The sequence below is a fragment of the Microtus pennsylvanicus genome, chromosome 9 (genome assembly GCF_037038515.1).
Source record: "Microtus pennsylvanicus isolate mMicPen1 chromosome 9, mMicPen1.hap1, whole genome shotgun sequence".
Classification (NCBI taxonomy): domain Eukaryota; kingdom Metazoa; phylum Chordata; class Mammalia; order Rodentia; family Cricetidae; genus Microtus; species Microtus pennsylvanicus.
Window position 1 is genome coordinate 6,653,542 of NC_134587.1, and position 22,184 is coordinate 6,675,725.

At 42.1% G+C, this 22,184-nt stretch overlaps 1 protein-coding gene across 3 annotated transcripts in view; it reads left to right on the plus strand.

The window, feature by feature from the left end:
- The window catches only part of Ccdc141 (coiled-coil domain containing 141), a 141,885-nt gene extending 129,870 nt beyond the window's left edge, over positions 1-12,015 (plus strand). The window contains exons 22-26 of one of the 3 annotated variants that reach the window (XM_075984793.1): positions 2,537-2,671; positions 6,415-7,247; positions 9,772-9,856; positions 11,722-11,783; positions 11,878-12,015. In XM_075984793.1, the coding sequence (XP_075840908.1) occupies positions 2,537-2,671; positions 6,415-7,247; positions 9,772-9,856; positions 11,722-11,783; positions 11,878-11,980 (1,218 nt within the window). In that variant the 3' untranslated portion in view covers positions 11,981-12,015. Of the gene's footprint in view, positions 1-2,536; positions 2,672-6,414; positions 7,248-9,771; positions 11,546-11,721; positions 11,784-11,877 lie in introns of those variants that run through there. The other 2 variants (XM_075984791.1, XM_075984792.1) reach the window with 2 other exon arrangements.
- Positions 12,016-22,184: the final 10,169 nt, after the last annotated feature.

A 22,184-nucleotide genomic window follows, 5' to 3' on the forward strand; every position in this document is an offset into this window, starting at 1 on the left:
TATCTATTTCATGGCAAATATTTTCATGATATTTTTCATGTCATAAATTTGAGTGTTTATTCAATTTAGACAGTGTGAAAGAATTTTAATTCAGTCATTACATAACCAAGTTGCCATTATCCTTCTTTTAAACATTTAGGTTTTTCAACTTATTCTCTTCCCATCACTTTACAACACACTACAGTAAACATCCTTGGGTTTTTTATTCTTTTGTAATATTTTGTATTATTTACACACAAATTCTTCAAAGAAGACTTGAAAAAAATGAATAAAACGTATTAAATGCTTCTAATATATAAGCCAGCTGACCTTCTGTAGCTATTTTTACAGCTGTGAAGCTACGTGTCAGGAGTGAGTGAACCATATAGCTTACATTGTCGTTGTTAGCACTGCCTCTACTTCACTCTCTTCCATTACTCACACGTACAGGCAGGCAAACCCCTTCCTCTGACTCTGCTTGGCATCATCTCCAGTGCCCTCCTTTATATTGTACATCTTCAGCTTGATGAAACCTTGTCTTTCCAAATGATATCCCCCCATCTTTCCTTCCACAGCTCTGTTCTCCGAAGAGGGGCTTCCGTAGCCTGCCCCCAACTTTGGTTAGGATTTTCCTCTCTTTTACATTCTCACTCTGTCATTAAGATCCCTTGATCCTATACTGGGTTTGATTCCCCTTCCTAAATATGGCTGTGCTCATGTCCTTTCATACTGAAAACCCTTCACCAGGAGACCTGTCCCTGGCTCTGAGACCTGTCACCTTCTAAACTGCTGTGCTCCTCCATTCATGGTGGGTTCCTATCTCACATCCCTTAGTGATTTCAGCTTCTAGACCTTTACTTTAAACGCATGATCTTTTATTTATCAAAATCTTATCAACACCCAAGTGTAAATGGAAAGATCCCTTTCTCCACATAAATCTTCCTTATTCCTCCCTTGCTGCTCTCCCGTAACACTTGTGATCTTTCACACTCACCCAGTCTGTTCCAGATGCTTTTAAACAATTTAGGCCTATTAGTGCTTAAATTAAACACACACACACACACACACACACACACACACACACACACACACACAATCTGTTTATCGCAGTTCCAGAGGTTGGTAAGTCTGAAATCTAAGCAAAGTTGGTTTGACACCTTGGGAAATCCTGCTTCCTCATGGTCACCTCGTTCTAAACCTTTAAGACCTATGACGGCAAAGGGTCTCTCAGCTCTCTTTTGCAAGTTCACTAATCCATTCCTGAGACCCCACCCCTTCTTACATGGGAGCTATTAAAAAGAGGATGCACAAACTCCTCAAAAGGCTAGACTAGTGATAAAAATGGAATCTATTTGTAACACAATTTGACACTTAAAGGCTTGGGTACAGACAATCTCCAGTGTTTCCAAGTAGCCTTGAGATCGAGAGATCTCCATTGTTTGTTAGATGTTTTGCTTGTTTGTTTGTTCATAAGACAAAGTCTCTCTCTGTAACCCTTGGCTGCCTTGGAACTCGCTATGTAGACTAAGCTGACCTCAAATTCCCAGAGATCCAGGTGTCTCTGCCTCCCCAGTTCTGGGAGCAAAGAATACACCATTGTAGGCAGTGCTTGCCTTGTTCCATAAGGAAGATAAGGGTCCAAAAAGGCTAGAGGTGCTGTCTCTGGGTCTCCAGAATCACAGTAATCATCCTGGAATTTGAAGTTACATCTAATTTGACATCTAGAATTCTTTCCACAACAGCTGTCATTGTGGTTTAGATTCCAAGTGTGTATTAGTGCCAAGAGGCTCACTCAGTAGTACAAACTGGTTTTATTTTAGAGTTGAGATTCAAAGCTGAATTTCCCCAATAGGATCTCCCCAAATTCTCTGAGTAAGTGTAATGAGCACTTTGGGGCTTATGCCTGTTTCCATAACCATCTAATACCATGATCCGTGTACAACAATTTCCTACTATAATATAAACATCGTTTTAAAACTGTGTGTTTTGTCACTTGGGGCACCTGTGCCTCCATTCCTCATCCCAAATCTTGGCTCTGATGCTGCCTCCCTGCCAGTTTGAAAACTCCCACTCCCTCTGTGGCTGAGGCTGAGCCCCATGAAACACAGGAACAAGGAACAGTCACAAGAGACAGCCTATGTTCCCAACTGTTTTCTTCCTCTTTTCAAGTCTCCCAGTTTGCTTGTGTGGATTCTCTGGCTCCCTTACTTCCTTCTCCTCTGGAGACCTCATCATTTCTTCCTCACTGATGCTCTTCGGCCTCCTCATGGCTTAAATTGTCCCACACAGCAGAGTGTTCCTGCAGCAGCATCTTACGGTAGCTGTCACGTCGTTCTCCAGAAGGCCTTTGAACAGTTGGTTTTGCTGGCAATGAGCTTTACCAAAGGGGCAAGGCAAGACGAGAGCTATAAGCTTGGAGGGAGAACATTGGTCTCCTGTGAAATACGTTTGCTGAAAGGCTGCCATTGGCTTATAGCGTTTTTTCCAAGTGGTTAGCATATGGGATTGTTTCTTCAGTGCTCCTGGCTCGAGCTCTCACTAAACCTGCTTTGTACAGCAGGGCGATGTTCCAAAGCAGAGAGATGTTCCAAAGATGAACCCAAATTTGGACGTTTTCCACGACAATGGCATCGACCTACTAAAGGAGCCCCCGAGGAGTGAGCAGACACTGTTCGATGAAGAAAGGAATGAGGTAAGGTAACAGAAGCGTTTGGCTTCAGCCATGTGTTACTTTTTCTTTGAGATTTGCTGTTGTTCATTTAAAAATGACTCTACTATGCCTCACCATCAAATCAAGTCTTCCGATATAAATTGAATGTGAGTTTTCTCATCCCTACCATGCTAGCTTGGTCGTCCTCTTGTTTCTTTGTGTCCCTTCTGCTGAATCCTGGGGTCACAGCATTTCACAGAAGCCCGAGAATTCCAGCAAATGCCATCATGTTAGCCTAGGCTGCTTCTACTCCCATATCTTGCTACCATCCCCATTATCTTTTTACAATCAATCTCGCTTCGTTTTATTTACTTATTTATTATAGTATTACCAAAATGGGAAGTTTTTAAAATTATTTACACTCCCCATTAGGAAATATTAATACATAAAATTAGGTACAATCTTTTCCCCATAGACTAACTCCACATGGTATTTCTGGGCATCTGGACTAAGACACTGAATCCAGCTGAAATATAAATACTATTAGATAAATGTCTCAAAAAAATCTATGTTTTTAAGTATTTTTGACCGGATATAATAATACTATTGGTTTTTAAGTTCTGCATATTTTCCTGCATTATGTATTAAACACATTTAATAAAGACTCGGTAACGAAAGTCATTGCTGCTAAAGCGGCCACCCTTATCATTTATACCTCGTAAAAAGGTTTCATCTTGCTTTTATCTATTCTTATTAGAAGAAGCGAATGTCTTTAAATAAAACAAATACAAGTTATTTTCATTGACGAGTGACTTTTATTTTTAAATAAATTGAAAGACCCACTAACTAGAATCACCAGCCATTTAGAATGCAAGTGGAGAGCCACAATTACAGCTGTCAGGAATCCCCATTGACATCGCTTCTTACCCAGTCTGCTGCAGCTGGAGCAGACAGCGTAATGAAAGGACAGGGGTAATTTTCATTTTCATTTTCAAGCAGCTCAATCACACTTAGACCCTTATTGTCTCTGCTATATGCATCTAGGTCAGATGTAATGATTCTCCGAAACCTCCAGTGGTCAGATAACAGGAAGCCCCCCCCCCCCCCCGCTTCCCCAAGAAACCCTGAACCACTGTTCTCAGTCCCAAAACCCTTAAATACCGAGTCTTCCTCAGAAAAGTATTTGAGTTGGGAAAAAAAAACCAGTCCTGCTGACTAATTACCAAAACATCTTTATCACAGGAGCTTTCTCCTAGAGACAGCCAAGTGCTTCTCGTTTATCCTGACCCCCAAATGCCGCAGACGGCATTTGACGAGCCCATGGGTACGATGTATGCATCACAGCTAACAGATTAGTGCTGGCGCTTTATCCCCAGGCTGGGTGCTGGAGCTAAATCCACCGCAATATCCTAAAACTCCTAAGGTTAAATGGCAGCCCAGAGGATTAAAAGACTTGCCTGAAGTCGTGGAACTGTTTGGTAGATGACGAAGGCATTGGACACCAGCATTTAGAGGTATAGAATTTAGTGCTGGGAGGGATTTAACAATCATCTGCTCAAATCTCATGTTACCATTGAGGAAACTGAGGCAAAGAGACGTTAAATGTATTTCCCTCCAAAATACCGGAAACTAGTACCAGAAGTGCCTAGGCAGTTTGAATTTCAGAAAAATGCCTCTTCTGCAAGACCCACGGGCTTTCCAAGGAACTGGATCGTAACCACGACCTGTTTGTCATGGTGCCATGGGTGCCCTTGCTGTCTAGCCTGCTGTTCACGTGAAGACTTAATAACCAAGAGGGTGGAAGTGCCTCTCTTCCGAACAGTTCAGTGGAGTGCTCTTACAGGCTGGGAGGACAGCCCCTGGTTCTTCCCATCGGATCATCGGGGAGGTGCTAGGCACTATGGAGACAGATGCCTTTGAAAACTCAGAAGAGCAAAGTGTTCTCTTGTCTGCTCTCTTCCTTTCCCATGTCAAGCCACCTGTCCAAAGGTCTCAGGTTCCCTTTGATCTGCCCACAAACCTTCCATGGGTCTTCCTCTCAAATGTCCTTCATACAGAATGCTCTATGAACGCCTCTAAGTCTTACTTTTCCTAAAGTAAGAACACCTGCTGTAGGGTCTTCTGGAATGCAGAGTCATTCTGTAAATGCACGGGACGCACGTCTCCCTGTGCAGTGTACTTAGGTTGACGGGTCTACAGTACTATATTCCTTTCCAGAATGGCCCTGTCCACAGACAGTGATTGTAAACCCAAGTGAGGGTGCCAAGCCGTGCAGATTAAAGCAAATTAAAGTTGAGCCGTCCGTCACACCAGACATGTGAACCAGGGTGTTGGCAGGGAATCAACTAAAAGTCTTTTTGCCATTAGAGATATAAATGACAAGAGATCTTTAGAGGAAAAGTATCCATAGAAGATTTCAAAACTGAAAGCAGGGAGGTTCTGTCAGTAAAGTCTTTGCCACGCATCATAAGGACTTGTTCTGATTCTTAACTGTGTAAAAAGCTGAGTGCTAGTGTGTGCCCGTGATACCAGCTCTGAGTACTAGTGTGTGCCTGTAATACCAGCTCTGAGTACTAGTGTAATACCAGCTCTGAGTACTAGTTTGTGCCTGTAATACCAGCTCTGAGTACTAGTGTGTGCCTGTAATACCAGCTCTGAGTACTAGTGTGTGCCTGTAATACCAGCTCTGAGTACAGTGTGTGCCTGTAATACCAGCTCTGAGGAGATGGAGACAGCAGAAACACTAAGGTTTGTTGACCAGCTAGTCTGGAATTGGTGAACTGCAAGTATCAAATAAAATAATATTATTAGTACTAGTGATAATAATAACAGTAGTAATAACAGCAACAACAGCTGAGGAAGACAGCCAGTGTGGACATCTGACCTCTACACACACATGTACACAAGTGAGTATACACACATATATAATCATATACATAGCATATAGACAGCAAAACAAACAAAAACACCAAACAGCTAATACATCTGTCTAGATGGTGGGAAAGAGCATTAGCGAGGAAACAAAGAGCAGCGTAAGGAAAAAGAAAAGCCAACTTAGAACGGAGTTCTGTTTAGCAAGTCAGAGCAGAATTTCCCAGCTATTTTTTCCAGAAATCATCACAATGAGACAAGTGTCTTATAGAAACAATGATTTCATGCTGGGAAAACTAGAAGAGATGGCCGGTGCCTGTGCATGCTTAGATACCTCCTTCATAAGTGAAAACTGTACAGCTCTAGGATCCTAAACTATGCCTCAGTAAGCTTTAAAAGCAGTGATTGCAACGTTTCACAATGACTGGAAAATCACCTGCCCATGCCCATGTTGATCACAAAAGCAGAAGGGCCAAGAGCCAAATGGACTTGGTGAGAGAAGAACATTTACATAAAACGCACCTTAGTTTGCTTGCTGAGATGATTCCTCTGTGGGTAATTCTCGGTTGGCATCTTAGACACGATTTACTATGCTCCCAGGAGGCCTTTATTCGATAAACACACTTTAGTATCTCTCTTAAGATAACTGGAGAGAAATAGGAACTGAATACAGATTGGGTCAAGAGAGAATTTCCCTATGTCTGTTAAGAGGATCTCATTTCACTCAGGGCAGCTTGGATACTTTGGTCATGGGGATGAACTGTTTGCAAACAGACGTTTGGAATTCAGGGACTCGTGTTCCATCTTAAGGCTTAGCATATCACACATTTTCATCTCGTTCAGGGCATCACTAATGGGAAGCTGGGAACAGAATTGTGCACACCTAATGAAACTTTGGCTTTTCTCCTTTGAAGGGGCAGGTGCGAGGAGCAGATACCTTGGGCATGAACGGAAGATTGGAGCATGGGCTTCCCATGGACTTGAGACAGTCCTTGCCTGAAAAAGAGGGCGGTGCCCAGGGTCTGATGCTGGAAGACATGCTGTCTGGAGAGGAGTCTGATTGTATCTCATCTGATGACATCTCCTTGCCTCCACTGCCGATGAGCCCGGAGTCCCCTCTGGCACCATCCGACATGGAGGTGGAAGAACTTGCCAGCTCTGCAGCCCCCATGCTCCACATTGGCAGCTATAGGACACACACAGGGACTGGTGTTCTAGGGCAGTCCCAGGAATCTGTTCTTCCACCACCCGTTGCTTTTGCTGATGGGTGCCCTAATAAGAAAGACACATTTACAACTCACTTGGAGAGGCCCTACCCCCAATTCAAAGCCGGAACCTCATTAACCTCCAAAGGATCAGTAGAGATGAGTAGCATCAATGTGAAATGTCCGACGAGCATGCCCCAGGAAGTGCATGCCAGAGCTTTACAGCAAGGCTCCCAGGCTCGGGAGAGCTCTCTAGAGACCCAGGAGAAAGTGCATGCTGATTCTAATGTCACTAAAACCCAAGACAGGCTGCATGATTCCCCTGATGCACCTCCTGGCCTGGGCTCTCAGTCAGACACCAGCAGGAGGCAAGCGGGTCCCCAAGGAGACAGGAAACACTCATCTGCCGGGAACAGCGTGGTCAGCCTAGCTGGCCAGGCGCCTCATTTCTCCAGGTTGCTGTCCAATGTAACTGTCACGGAAGGTTCCCCGGTGACTTTGGAAGTCGAAGTAACAGGATTCCCAGAGCCTACACTGACGTGGTGGGTAGCCTATAACGAGAAACCGTAGCTGGAACTAATGACTGTTGAGTGCACCTTGTAATGTGTGGACTAACCTAAAGGTTCAGGGCTGGCTGCCTAACACTCCTGACACCCAATTCTGCATGGTTTGATCTCACGGCACACCTCAACTTTTACTTAACTTAAAGCCCTTTAGTACCCTTGGCAGGGGTGGGGGAGGAGGAGGGGAGTAACCATTTAAGAGAAGGATTTAACAGTCTCCAGAAGCATGGATATTGATTTTTGTTTGGTTCTTCTTTCCATTTAACATTCCTCCTTTCTAATAATCAGGTCTCAAAATACCAACCCTATTGTCTGTTTTGACATTGGTATAGCATTTTCTTGGTTTAACACCCTAAAAAGCCTAAGAAACTCTAAGTTTATTCTTTTCCTTTATCTGTTCATTTCATCTTCCCAACAGAACCACGGTGCCGCCTTGGTGATATTTGTTTTGCTAAGGTTCCTTTTTATAAATATATTTACTATGAAAGGTGAACTACTTCTTTTGTAGTTACTCCAGGTGGTTGATAATAAACTCATTTCTTAAAGTGATACAGTCATTGAGCTGTGAGCAATGTGACCTCACTCTGGAGACGTTGTTGCCTTTTTGTCTTGGTAAAAATAAACTGCACAGTCAAGAGTCTGACCCACTCACCACGAACAACAAAGTAGTTGTAGTTTTTCTGTGGGGGCTACTTTTTAAAGCCTTAACAAAATCTTCAAACCCTGACAGAGTCATCTGAGAACAAACTAACAGGTAACAGCGAGTTCAGACTTGTAGGCCAAGAGGAGTGTACTGTATTTTATTTATCAGGAATTTTTGGTAAAAGTTGTTTTATTTTTGCATGTCCCATTGGTGGTAGTTGACTTGTGACCCAACTATTTAAAGAATTTATGAGAAAACTTTGGCATTCAAATACTAAATCTGCGCATGTGTAAGTGCAGAAATTAGCACTTTTTTGTTTTCTTATTTTTACGATTGCATAGTTTTTACATTTACCTCATAATTAAATATTAGTTCACCCCAAAAAAAGACGCCTAAGGTGTTTCTTATTTTTCTCAATACAAACAAGTAGCTTCATTAGGGTTAGTACAGATGGCTGAAGAATTGTGGCAACATATGTGTTATTGAAGAATGATTACAAAATGTAAGTCCATTTTCCCATCAGTCAGAGGTGTGCTCAGTGAGCACCTGACAGACTACAAGGAAGCTGTGCGCTCAGGACACTCTGGAGAGCAAAAGTATCACTTAGGCAGTGTGGACAAAAAACTGGCGTTGGGGACTGAATCAAACATGAGGACCCGATCTCATGGTAGTAGCTGGGTACAGTGAAGAGCCCCCCCGAGATCTCAGTCTTGGGGTGAGGAAGACAAATAGCTGACCCCATGAGCTCATGGGGGAAGACCCTGGCTCAGATGATAAAATGCAGCGTGGTAAAGGAGGACACCTGACATCGGCATCTGGTCTCTACATACACAGACATCACACACACACACGCACACACACACACACACACACACACACACTTACATAGACCCTTGACATGGGTTTCTCATCAGTTCCCATAAGGAAGAAAGTATTTATAAAGGCATACATGTGGAGTGTGAGAAATCAATTATTTGCTGCCTGAAACGATCCAGGTAAGTGTTCCTGCAGAGAGAGGAATTTTAGAAATAGGTCATTTATAGTCGAGAGGTAATGTCATAAATGCCTTTTATAAGGGGAAGCCATTGTCTTTGAATGAACCTAGTTCACCAATGAAAAGAGCTTCTTTCAGTGGGAGTGGTGTGAAGGCCTTTTTCCACACTGTGCATTTCTCCTGCTGGGAGACTGTGCTGTATAAGCACCGAGGGCAGATGATCCTCACTCCTGTGCAGACGCCAAGCACAAGGCACAGCTGCAGCTACAAGCTGCAGATAGGGTGAAGCAGGCTGGATGTGTGTGCCACTTCACACACTCACACACACACACACTCACACACACACACACACACACACACACACACACTCACACACACACACACATACACACACACACACATACACACACACACACACATACACACACACACACATACACACACACACACACACATACACACACACACACATACACACACACACACACACACACACACACACACTCACACACACACACAATTGCCACGAGCAAATGTGACCCAGCATGATCAGATGGTCTGCTCCGTGTATCTGTGTGTGTGTGTGTGTGTCTGTTTGAAAGAATAAATGGATGTATGAATTTTCATCTATGATATTCTGTTAAATGCTATCATGGAACTTTTCAAAACAAGCTCTGAGTCAATCAATGTAATTTTCTGGCTACAGGTTGCTAAGCAGTTTCATTTGGCATCTATTGTAGCTAGACTATTCCTGCTAGTACTAGAGAATAGTGCAGTGGGCATGGGCCTGGCTGCAATAAGTACGAGAACTTGGAAATGATGGAATCACGAAGTGGCCATGACTCAAGCCTGACTCTCTGCTTTAGGTTCAAGAAGGGCCAGCCAGTGTGTGCCGACGGACACTTAGAGGTGTTGCACAAGGACACAAAGCACTCGCTGTTCATCCCAAAGGTATGTGAGGCAGACGCTGGCCTCTATGTGGCTCAAGCCCAAAACTCTAGTGGCACCCTGTCTTCCAAAGCCGTCCTCCATGTGACAGGTAACCGTGGGTCACCAATCACAAGAATAAACTGGATCGTGTTGGGTGCCATCTACGTCAGCGTATCACTAATATACTGGCTACTTGCACAGTAGTGGGTGCTGGCGTCGATGGACGTCGTTATGAGCCTAACGGACACTATGGTTGTTTATTTTCTCACACATCACACAAACCATCCCCCACCAACATATCTCCACTCTGGCCACCTTGTTTGTTCGACTAATACCGCTGCTAGGAGGAAGAATTGCATTTTCTCTACTGTTTAATGTATTTGGGGAACATGGGAAATTATGTACAGTATATAATAATATATTTTGTATTCTAAGGAGAGAACTATCTTGTATGATATGCTGATTCCTTGGGTAAAGGCAAGTGAACGCTTACATCAGCATACAGATGTTCTCTGATTTTCAAATCCAAGTGTTTGATAATTTCTTTTTAACTGTGTTCATAAATATGTCTTTGGAGGGCATTACATCAAGCTGAAGTTGTGATTTTCAGTAATGTATTAACTTCCCTTTAATTGTGCTTTCCATGGCTTCATCTTGTACCTTCTATCTTGTGTCAACATACTCTACATTCCTGAGGCTGGGGAAGTCACTATCAGTAACCATTCCTTGTGTTGATCTCTTGGGCTTGATGTTGGAGAACACACAAGCCACCCACTTTAAAATGGAGTTCCAACCTTTCTATCAGCTCTGCACGTCATACGTCAAGATGGAGCACAGGCTACAGGAGGGGACCAACGTTCTCCTTGTTCTTCCACTGCTGTGCATTGGCCATTGCGTGCATAACTGTAGTCAGGTCCTCCTGCCTCTGAGTTGATGCTGCTGCCTCTGAACATTGTGGAGCCGACCGCAAAGCATCTCAGTGCCTTGCTTTCCCCTCTGGAAAGGGGACTCATCTACCTCTTGACAACTGAGATTTTCTTTCACGTCCTGTGGTGATCGGGTCAATGGAAAAGTGCTCAATGAAAGCTCATTTTAAGGCTTGGCGTGGTTTGTCAGCTTGCTGCTCATTGCCCATTCATTCCCTTTCAGATGCTGGTCTTTTAGAATATGAGATGAAAAGAATGCTGTTAATACGTAATTCCCTACTAGTCCCTCGGGGGAGGGTCAGACGGATGGTCTGTGAATTAGAGCATAAATTCCTTTCTAACTTCTTATGTCTACATCCTTTTCAAAGACTTGATGTTAACCTCAACAGGATATCATTAGGATGTTTTAGGGGACTCAGGGTAAGACAGAAGAAGACTAACCTAGCCTTCTTGTACAATTATCGCTGTAATGTTGAAGAATGCTACATGGCTTCCAGAAAGGCATCATTCGGAATGGCAGATCATCTTTTTGCTTCTCTTGAAGAACAAGAGAAGCATTTGCTATTATGCTATAAACCTCATCTGTCTTGCTAGTGTAAAATCTTAGGTTGAAAGAGTAATTTATTGCAGATTTCTGATGGAGGGAAAAAGGTAATTATGTTGCTAGAAAACCGTCTACAAATAATCAAAATATTTAAATATAATATAATTGGCTTGGTATTAAAAAGCTACTGAATGTTGTGGAAGATGAGAAATGTCTAGTCAAGTAAAGAGTTGGCCTGTTTTGTGTGTGTTGCATATTCAGTTTAATTAAAAAATTAAAATTGAAAATACGTTTTCTTTCAAGTTTTGACAGAAGGCTATTGAAATCTTGTATATACACAGCATCCTGGGGAACTTCAATCTTTTCACTCTTAACATTTTGTCCAATTTTAAGATTTTTTTTCATATTGTTTGTAGCTGCTATGGCCTATGTGGAAGCTAAGCAATAAATTCTCTCCATGCCCAAAGGAGGCAAGCAGGTAACAAACTCCATCCCATCACACTTTCTAACGCTTGTTAATTTGATGAGATATCTGTCCCAGCCTCATCACCCTGCTTGATTTCTGTTTGAAGATTGCTGGAGCACGGAAGTGCAAGCTCACTTTACCTGCTTCTCTGCAATTCACATCCTTCCTTCAGGAAGCCAGGGGATCGAGATGTTCGTCATGATATATAGCCCAATAAGGCATGCAAGATCTCTCAAGATGCACATTTGTGTGTATGTGTAAATTGAACCTATATGTTGGAGGAAAATACTATGTGAATACAGAAGGTATAGTTCAAATAGCTTTGTATACGTCTCATCCATCTAAAGTACGAGCGGGCTATTCATGCAGCAGTGAAGAATTATGAGCTAGCCATGAGGCTATTCTTCTAACTATGCTTTAATTTAAGAAACTTAAGTGTAGTCTCTTTTCTGAGGGACTCTGTCTTTACTGAAGAGTACTCCTTATGAAGATATGGATTGAAATGTCAGGCTTAAATTTAGCCATTGATAAATTGCTGTGTTCCAGTAAATAGCCTCCCACCATGCTTAGGCAAGCACTCCTAAGTAAACTCTGTGGGTTACACACACGTAAATAAAATGTAAATGTTGGGAAGAAGGGTTTTAACAGAGCAGGGTGACAGAGAGGACATTAAAATGACTACAATTCATTATATACTGTGTGAAACTCTCAAAGAATTAAAATGGAAAAATGTGAGAAAATTCAAGTGAGGCATGAATTACTTTTAATATAAATGCATAGGTTATATCTATCTACTTTTAGAAAATATTCTGGACAGTTAGTAATATAAAAGTATCTTCAAGAAGAAGATTAGCATATAAAGAAAGAGTAAAAGTTATATGTATATACTTAACACTTCAAAGGAATTCAGGGATGTGAGATTTGAGTTGCTGTTAAGGGAAAAACCAGCTTGCAGTTCTGATATTTCAATAAAAAAGATGTATCAATATTGGGTGGTAGCTTTACGCACTTAGTTCCCAAATAAATTTACTATAGGAATCCTTAATTGGAGTTGTTGGATACATGGTAACGTGTAAAGTGTTTGATTATCATAACTTCGGGGTCCATTGCTGTCTGGTTTCCTCATGCAGTGGGCAGGTCTGTTACTAGCTTAGCATCTCAGCCTCTGTTCTCTCCACTCTCCTCTCTCCCTCCTCAAGCGACGTTTCCTACCAACTTGTTACCCTGTTGCCCTCTTCTTCTAGGCTCCTTGTTGCTGGAATTCGTTTGCTATGTTCTCCCATCTTCCCATGGCTTCATTACTGCCTACCCCCATCCCTGAGACACCGAAGAAGCATTCTGACCTACCCAGTCCCATGTAAACATTCCTGCCCTGTGCATTGTCAGTGCCTGGCCTGCGTCACCCACCTTGATATATGGCATAAGAACCGCTCATCTGAGCCTCTCAACAGAATGAGGTCCCTGTCAGCAGGATCCATGACAGACCTGTTCGTTACATCACCAGTTCCTGTGACACACTCGAGCTTACTAATAAGGATGTTCCTGATGAAAAGTGGTCAGATAAATTTATTTATTGATAAAAAAAACCCCACGAAAATAGATGATGGCTTCTGGGGTCAAAACAGTAGTGAACAGGGAGTAAGAGTCCTGTGACCGTTTTCCTTTCCTTGGTGAGTGTGGTGTTGGGGCTCAGACCCAGCCCCTTTCAGGAGAGATAAGCACTGGACCACTGAGCTGCATCCCTCAAACCCTCCAAAGCAGACACGGTAAGGGATTAATCACCACCAAGTCTACACAGGGAGATGGGTAGGGTCTGGATTCACAGCGACTGAATCCAAACAACCCAGCCTAGGATGTGTATCCGCCTTTTGAATCCTCCATGCGTGGTCAATGTGGCAGGTGTGGTAAGGGTTCCGAAATCTCACGGTGAACAGGTCTTATTTGAAGTCAGGAGTTCATACAAACTCATAAATACAAAAGCAACGGAAGTTAAAAACCATGGAGTGTTTGACTTCCAAATGAAGGAAGGCGAGAGTACCCGGTCTCGCCCTGCTTGAAATTTGTCTTTCTAGATGGAAATTCTCTTCTGAAAATGATCCCCTGGGGATTTTGACATTCCTGTCGTCCATCAGGGTTTCAAGTGTGGCCATGAAATAAGTTCCTTGAAACGAAATTAAACCTCTCCTTACAGGATGCTGTGATATGTTCCACTTGTTGCTGAAACACCAGAGCACAACGGCTGTTTTCCATTTATCATGAGCGGAATATTGAGCTGCGTCTGAAATGGGGGAAATTCGCATTTACTAAATGAAACAGTGTCCCGCTTAAAGCAGTAACAGGCCATTTTCTCTGCTCTCATGGTAGGAAGTGAGGTTTGAATGCTGCCTGCTGTGTGCGAAGTCACCCTGAACCTAAAAGGCATGGAGGCCCTGATTGGCCCCTTTACTATGTCTCTACACTGTTCCTGCATGAGCCAGAGTTTCTGTGACATCATCAAGAACCCAAGCATCAGTGGTGGATGCTGGATGTATGACACGCTTCCCAATGAAGTCATTGAGATAGAGTTATGAAATCTGGATTTCAACTTGGTCGCTAGATTAGCTGACCAGCAGGTTCTAGAACCAGCCTAGCCGCTACCCCGAAACCCATCTAGACATACAACACATCCAAATTCAAATGCAATGGCATCACTATAGCCAAAGGAGGAAAAAGTAATCACATAATGCTAGTTAATGGATAAATAGCATTTGATCAAATACTCTCCAGGAGCATGATCATTGTTTTTAAACTCTCAAAAACCTAGCAATAGAGAAAACTTCTTCACAGAGAACACTGCAGAAGGCCTCCAGTGAGCTTCCGTGTAGGGCCAAGGGCTTGGATACTTTCCCTGAAGTCTGAGAACAAAGCCAGAGCTTCCTTCTCATCACTGGAGCCATAGCTAGTGAATCTCACACAAATAGAAGGTGTAGAGATTGGGGAAGAAGTAAAATAGCTTTATTTGGAGATAGCATGCTTTCCCCTATAGACAGTTCTAAAGAATCTACCAAAACCCTTTCGCACCTCGTGAGGGTAACCGGGTCATGGAAAGCAGAAGGCCCGCAGCAAGGGCATCCGCTAGACATCAGAAGCCAGGGCCTACCTATAAACAAACCGCAGAGAACACGGCATCTTCAGAGAGCTGGCAAAGGTGGGTGAAGTAGATCTTCACTCTTAGCTGCAGACAAGACAGAAAATCCAAATCAAGTTGTAGCTCTCCGTGCTTGCTTTTCCTCTCGATTGCCTGTGATCTGCGCGTGGGCCTTGAGGGGGAGAAATCCTTTACAGGAGCAGTGTTCATAGGAGCCAGGGGGTGCTTGACATGGAATAAGAACCACATTGGGTCATCTTTGCCAGCCATTGTTACTATCAAAAGAACCAAGGGGAAATTTTCAAAAAATTAGAAACCCTAGTTGGGCTTCCCATCTGGTGTGAAATTATGGTCAGAGTATTGTAGACATCTGCCTTCCCCAGCAATTAATAATCCTAGCAGGAGAAAAGCCCTTCAGACTCAGACCTTACTTCACAGAGGGGGAGATTTGTCTATTCCGAGCTGCAGCAGGGAGTGAATGACCACGGCTCTGCAGGTAAGTTCTTTCCTCGCAGAGACAATAGGAGCACGCGGCTAGCCTATTGCTAAGCTTTCTTAGTAGGAGAGCCTGTGTGAAAATACACCACCCATGTGATTAGGCTTTAAAATCCATGTTTCATAGAGTCATATCTTGGCCTGTTAATTAAGACCACAAATGACTACTCTGGCACTTACAGTTAAGTAAAAACTTTCCAATGGAGCTAATTATTTTGCATTATCTAAATGTTAACTGTAAGTGCTCTCCTTTTTCCTATTACACACGTCTCTGGAGCTAATTTTGTTCTGCATTATATACCATTTTTCTAAGGTAAGATGGCAGTGTTCTTTGTCACTTAAAGGACAATTCATCAAGGAAGCACAGAAGTCAAGGATCCAACCGGCGTTTTCAAAGGCTTTGTCTACACAACTAAACACACAGCAGAACACTCTGAAGCACCCCACTCCCGCCCCTGCCCAACCAGGACTTGAAAATAAGTCCTTAGAATGTGCAAGCAAATACTCACTCTAGGTTCTGTTCAAATCCATAGCAACATGCTACATACTTACACATATTCACTGGTGTGTTACTATGATTAAAAATGGGTCATGAGGAACCAGGCACTGTGGCACAGACCTCTCGCTAGTCCCAGCATAAAGGAGCAGATAGAGGCTGGAGGGTTTCAAGTTTGAAACCAGCCAGAACTGCACAGGGAGTTTGAGGCTGGGCTGAGCTACGTCTTAAGATTCTGTCTCAAAAACAAACAAACAAATAAATAGTCAAGGGCTGGGGGAAGCAGCTCAGTGGTAGAGCCCTTGCCTAGAGGACCCAAGGCCCTGGGTTCATTCCCAGGGAAAAGGAAAAAGGAAGGAAATATAAGGAGAGAGGGAGGTGAGAGTGGAGGGAGAGAGAGAAGAAGGAGCTGGAGAAAAAAATCTCACATATATGGAAAAATTAGAACATCTGCATGGTTCCTTTAAATGTGAGGCATTGTTCTGATTGGCTTAATCAGTTAGGCACCAGGCCGGTCTGGTCTGGCTTGCACCAGTTTCCTTTGGTTTCCTTTCATTTGCAGAGCTTAGGCTAAAATTCAGGGCTTTGCAGTATGAGGCAGGTGATTCACCACTGGGCTTCATCTCTGCAAAAAACCATTCTGGATGAAGGATGTTGGATATTGGTGAAGCAGTCCCTGTCTCTGTCTGTCTGTCTGTCTCTTTTTCTCGTGTGTGTGTGTGTGTGTTTTAGTAGCACCTCTTATCCGTGTAAATTTAGTAACTTATAAAAAGACCAGGTGATTGTGATGTAATTAGATCTGACGTCACCTTATTCTGATAGCTGCTGAAGCATGGGCACCTGAGTGTCAACAGTTAAGGAAGAATAGGTCTTGGGGGGTTATTTACATTTTTCTGTACTACAGATAAAATACTCACTCAACACACTCTAGTGTTTAAAGTGGATGTTTGAAAACTAGTGTGTTCCAAACAAGATCTCCAGACAGCTGTTGGAATGGGGACAGACTCAAGATATGTGCACACATGTTCCAACCCTAAATATAAGTCCATTTAAATTCCTCATAGACAGCTATTTAAAAGGGATTATTTCTGCGTAGAACATAGAGGTTAGTTACTTTTATTTTAAACACAATAACAACATCATAAATCTTAGTTGAAAAACAGTTGCTAGGTTTTTTAATTCATTGACTATTGTGTTTGATTTTATGGAAAAAAATTAAAAATTTTCCAGGTCACTTTTTAACAGTTGTTATGGTCTCTGTGGGAACAATTTTTTTTTAGTATTCACTTTCTATTTATTGATAACGGTTTATGTAGATAATGAAACATATATCTACTAAATGTCTAGAAACAACTTCATGATTTTATCTTTATTGGGAGCTCTTGTAACAGAGCCCTCTTAGCACAACTGACTCCATGATGGACATGCCATTCAGACCATAAAACTCAGCACGTAGACAACACTCTCTGCCAAAATGCAAGCAAAAACATAATCCATTAAAGTCCATAGTTCTTGGAAATCTCTAAATGTACCAACTTTGCTTTTTGGCTTTTGTATTTCTACTTCTGGCTAACTTCTTGATGACTGAAATATGTCACCCTAGGTATGTTTGTTTGTTTATTTATTTATTTATTTATGTGTGTGTGTGTGTGTGTGTGTGTGTGTGTGTGTTTGCTTAAAAGTTCTCCCTAAGAAAGGCTCAGTGCTACACTGGGATCGCAAAAAGCCAATGCTGTCACTGCCAATTACTAAGAACTTTCTCTTGACTTAAACCCAGATCAGCTCAGTCTTCTTTGGTGGTTTACAGACTATAACATTGAATGATACAATTGGTATGTAACACCTAAGAATGAGTTAAAATTTATCCCTACGTAAATCGGTACAAATCTTGCCATTGTCTAGAGACAGGCCACCCTAATTGAACATTCCTTTTTGTGTAATAGCTAATTATGAAAATGCATGATTGTGTAACCAAACACAGAACGTAAAAACCTTGTTAACATGTAGACTCATGGTGAACTTCATGGATAGAGAACTATCCAACACTGAGACTCTAGACACACAGTCACCAACATGTCTACTTACCCAGGACCTTCAAGAAAAGTTCAGTTTCACACAATTAAAAAAAAACCTAGCTTTTATTATATTGAAATGGAATCTTATTTACTTATTTTTTAAAACAATCTATTTTTATTTTGCATACCAATCCCAGTTCTCCCTCCCTCAAGCTACCTCACCTTTTCCCCACCTGACATCTCAGCCTCTCCTCAGAGAGAGTAAGGCCTCCCATTGGGTAGTCAACAATGTCTGTAACATTACGTAGAGGCAGGAGCAAGGCCCTCCCCCTGTATTTAGACAAGGGATACTTCCATAGGGAATGGGCTTCAAAAAGCCTGTTCATGAACTAGGGATAAATCCTGATCCCACTGCCAGTGGCTCCACAAACTGCCCAAAACATCCAACTGTCACTCACATTCAGAGGGCCAAGTTCAGTCCAGAGTCATTGAGTTCCCACTGACTCAGGGTGTCCCCATCATGGTCTTGACCCCTTTGCTTGTATTATTGCTCCTCTGTCTCTTCGTCTGAACTCCAGGTGCTCATCCCAGTGCTCCGCTGTGGATCTCTGCAGCTGCTTCCATCAGTTACTGGATGAAGGTTCTATGTTCACAATTCAGGTAGTCATCAATCTGACTACAGGGCAAGGCCAGTTCCAGCACCTCTCCACTATTTCTTAGGGTCTTAGCTGGGGTCATCCTTGTGGATTCCTGGGAATTTCTCTAGAACAAAGTCTCACTAACTCCATGATGGCTTCTTTGATCAAGGTCTCTTTCCTTGTTCTGCCAAATACCAAATAATCCAATTTAAAAACTGTGTACAGATCTAAAGAGAGAATTCTCAACAGAGAAAGCTCAAATGACTGAAAAACACTTAAGAATTGCTCAACATTCTTGGCCATCAGGAAAATGCAAATCAAAACACTTCTGAGATACCATCTTATACCTGTCAAAAGGGCTAACATCAAAAACTGATGACAGCCTATGTTTGAGAAGATGTGGAGTAAGGTGAACACTCATTGCTGGTAGGAGTGCAAACTTGTACAGCTGCTTTGGAAATCAGTATGGCAGTTTCTCAGAAAATTGGGAATTAATCTACCTCAAGACCCGCAATATCACTCTTGGCATATACCCAAAAGATGCACACTCATACAACAAGAAAATTTGCTCAGCTATGTTCCTCATACAACAAGAAAATTTGCTCAGCTATGTTCTTAGCAACATTATTTGTAATAGCCACACCTAGATGCCCCTCAACCAAAGAATAAAGAAAATGTCGTATATTTACACAATGGAGTACTTACTACTCAGTGGTTAAAAAAAAAAAACAATGACTTATTTGCAGGCAAACAGATGAAACTAGAAGAAAACATCCTGAGTGAGGTAACTCAGACCAAAAAGATAAACACAGTTTGTACTCACTCATAAGTGGATATTAGACATAGAGCAAAGGATAACCAGCCTAGAGTCCACAACCGCAGAGAAGCTAGGTAACAAGAAGGACCCAAATAGAGACATACATGAGTTCCCCTGGGAAGGGGAAATAGACAAGATCTCCTGACTAAACTGCAAACATGGTGGGAAGGAGCGAGTGTGAAAGGGGAGGAGGGAAGGGATGGTGGAGTTGAGGAAGGACAAAGAGGGAGAACATTGAAATGGAATCTGACTGTTGTTCTTTGTGAAGAAACTTTCACATTCCTAACACCTTCCTCAAGATGGTTCATAGAAACTAACGCCCTTTCAATTCTATTTCACTTTGATCTACTTTGCATCTCTTTTTCAAGAGGAAACTGGTAAGTCACTGTTTAAAATTGTATCTCCCCCCCAAAACAAACAAACAAACAAATAAATAAATAAAATTGTATCTCCCTATCATACCTAGAATAATGACAAGGAAAACACAGTTCCCAGTTTCCTTCCAAATGAAACTTCAGGCCTGGGTAAACACATTGTGTCAAACTCAGATGTTATTTACATTGTTAGGTTTTTATAGGAAGAGATAACCCATTTAATTAAAGACACAGATCTAAAATGGAAATGTGATTTTTGTAAATTGCGGGGTCTGGTTGTCAGAGCCACAGCAACTCTGCAAGGGAAGTGTCCAAATTCTAGTCTGACTGACATAACCCTCCCACCCCATTCTCCACCAGTGTGGCCAGCCCAAAGGAAGTGAGACGCTGCATCCCTGTCCCCCAGGACGCGGCTGAGTGAGAAGGGTAAAAATAGCACTGCCAGCTCCCAGAATCACCAGCTCTCAAAGTGAGCCAGAGGGCAGAGCAACGCTCTGGCTTCCAACAGACACAACCTCATCATCCCAGTCGGCTGGCCGGGTGTAGAACATGGAACACAGCAAATGGCGGCTTCCTGCTGACTGTGTACCAGATAGCCACAGAGAGCTACCAACTGTGGTGTTTCATCACCTGGATGTTTAATAAATGCATGCAATCAGTATGTTCTCATAGCCACTGAGATGGTTGAATGCTTTCCTAAAGATTTGACCTGCATAAACAAGGACTGGGAAATATGCAAAGAAACTGTATAAAAAGCTGTTTAGCTTGAGTTTTTTTTTTAATGAGGGTTCCTATATGCTTATTAAAGTTATTTAAAGATGAGAAAAATGCAGTATTGGTGGCTTAGCCTTTTAAGCCACCATCCCTCCATCTTGGCATCGTTGACGTATGGAGCTACAGGATTCTACAGGATTCTTCACTGCGCAAGCTGTTCTGTGTGCTGTAGGATGACCGTAAAGGAAACATGCTAACACAGGTTTGGTCATGGTGATACACAGATGAATAGAAATGGCTTGATTTAAGATGTAAGAGTTACTTAATAAGAAACCTGAGCTAATAGGCCAAATAGTATTGTAATTAATATAGTTTCTGTGTGATTATTCAGGGCTGAGCAACCAGGAAATGAACAGTCTCCTCCTACACACAACAGATGAGTAAATAGAATGCTTATTCATAAGATAATATGTACTTTTCTCTCAAAGAAAGAAAAAGAAGTGGTACATTTCAGACCAGATTTTTTGCCTCAAAAGCCAAGAGTCCTAACAAAAGTATTAAGTCAAGAATGGACTGCCCAGTATGTGAAAGAATGGGGACCAAAAATCTCCTGAAAAGGCTACTTCTAAGTATTTACCTTTGCTTATGAAACTACCCATAGACCATGTAAGTACTGTATACTTTCTAGTCTTTTATTTATTATCATGTTATCAATTACCCAAACCACGGGGTTTTACTATGACATTTCTACACATGTATGTAACATATTTTGGTCATGTTCACGCCACATTATCTTTCCTTTATGGCCTCTGTATTTTACACATAGTATTCACAATTTGACAGTTATATCAGATATTGTATGAGTTCATGTGTGTCCACCTATGTACACATGGAGGCCAGAGGTCAACACAGAATGTTCATAATCACTCTCCATCTTATTTTTGGAGACAGGATCTCCCCCTGAATCTGGAACTCCCGAATTTCACTAGACTGGCTGGCTCTCGGGTCTTCCTTTCTCTACCCCCCCCCCTTTGCTGAGGTACATGCCTCCATACTTGTTTTTTGTTTATTTGTTTTGTGGTTTAACTGAGTGCTAGGCATCACATTATGCCCCCCAGCTGGTGTAGCAAGCGTCTTACTGACTGATCCATCTCTTTGCCATCAACATTGAATTTTTTATTCACTAACAACATTGATGAATAATCCTAAATCCTATTTCTGATTTCTTGTGCCACAGATTCAGGAGGATAGTGCATAAAAAACATGCTTTTACTCTGAGAGTCACATTGAAAGTTATTGTTTTGGTTTTATTTATTCATTCTCTTCTTATGGTGACATACACACTAATTATCCTAAGATATTTTCCTATTTTGGTTTTTTTTTAAAAAAAAAAAAAAGGCCTAGTGAGAATAGGCCCATGTGGAATGGCAAGGGTGCAGCCCCATTGGAAGCCTTATTAATCATGACAACGCAAAAATGGTGCAGCCACTTTGCAAGACAATTTGGCATTTTCCTAAAAATTACATGCTATTTACCATTTGATCTAGCGCTAGCAATCCAAGGCATTTATGCAAATAAATAGAAAACCTTAGTTCATGTGAAAAAATACTAATAGCAGCTTTATTCATCATCACTCAGATGCTGAACTCACCAACATGCCCTGCAATGAGTAGGTGGGTATTGTGGAATATTAGTTTAAGATGTGTTACATTCATTTATGCTGAGGGGTATTTGTTT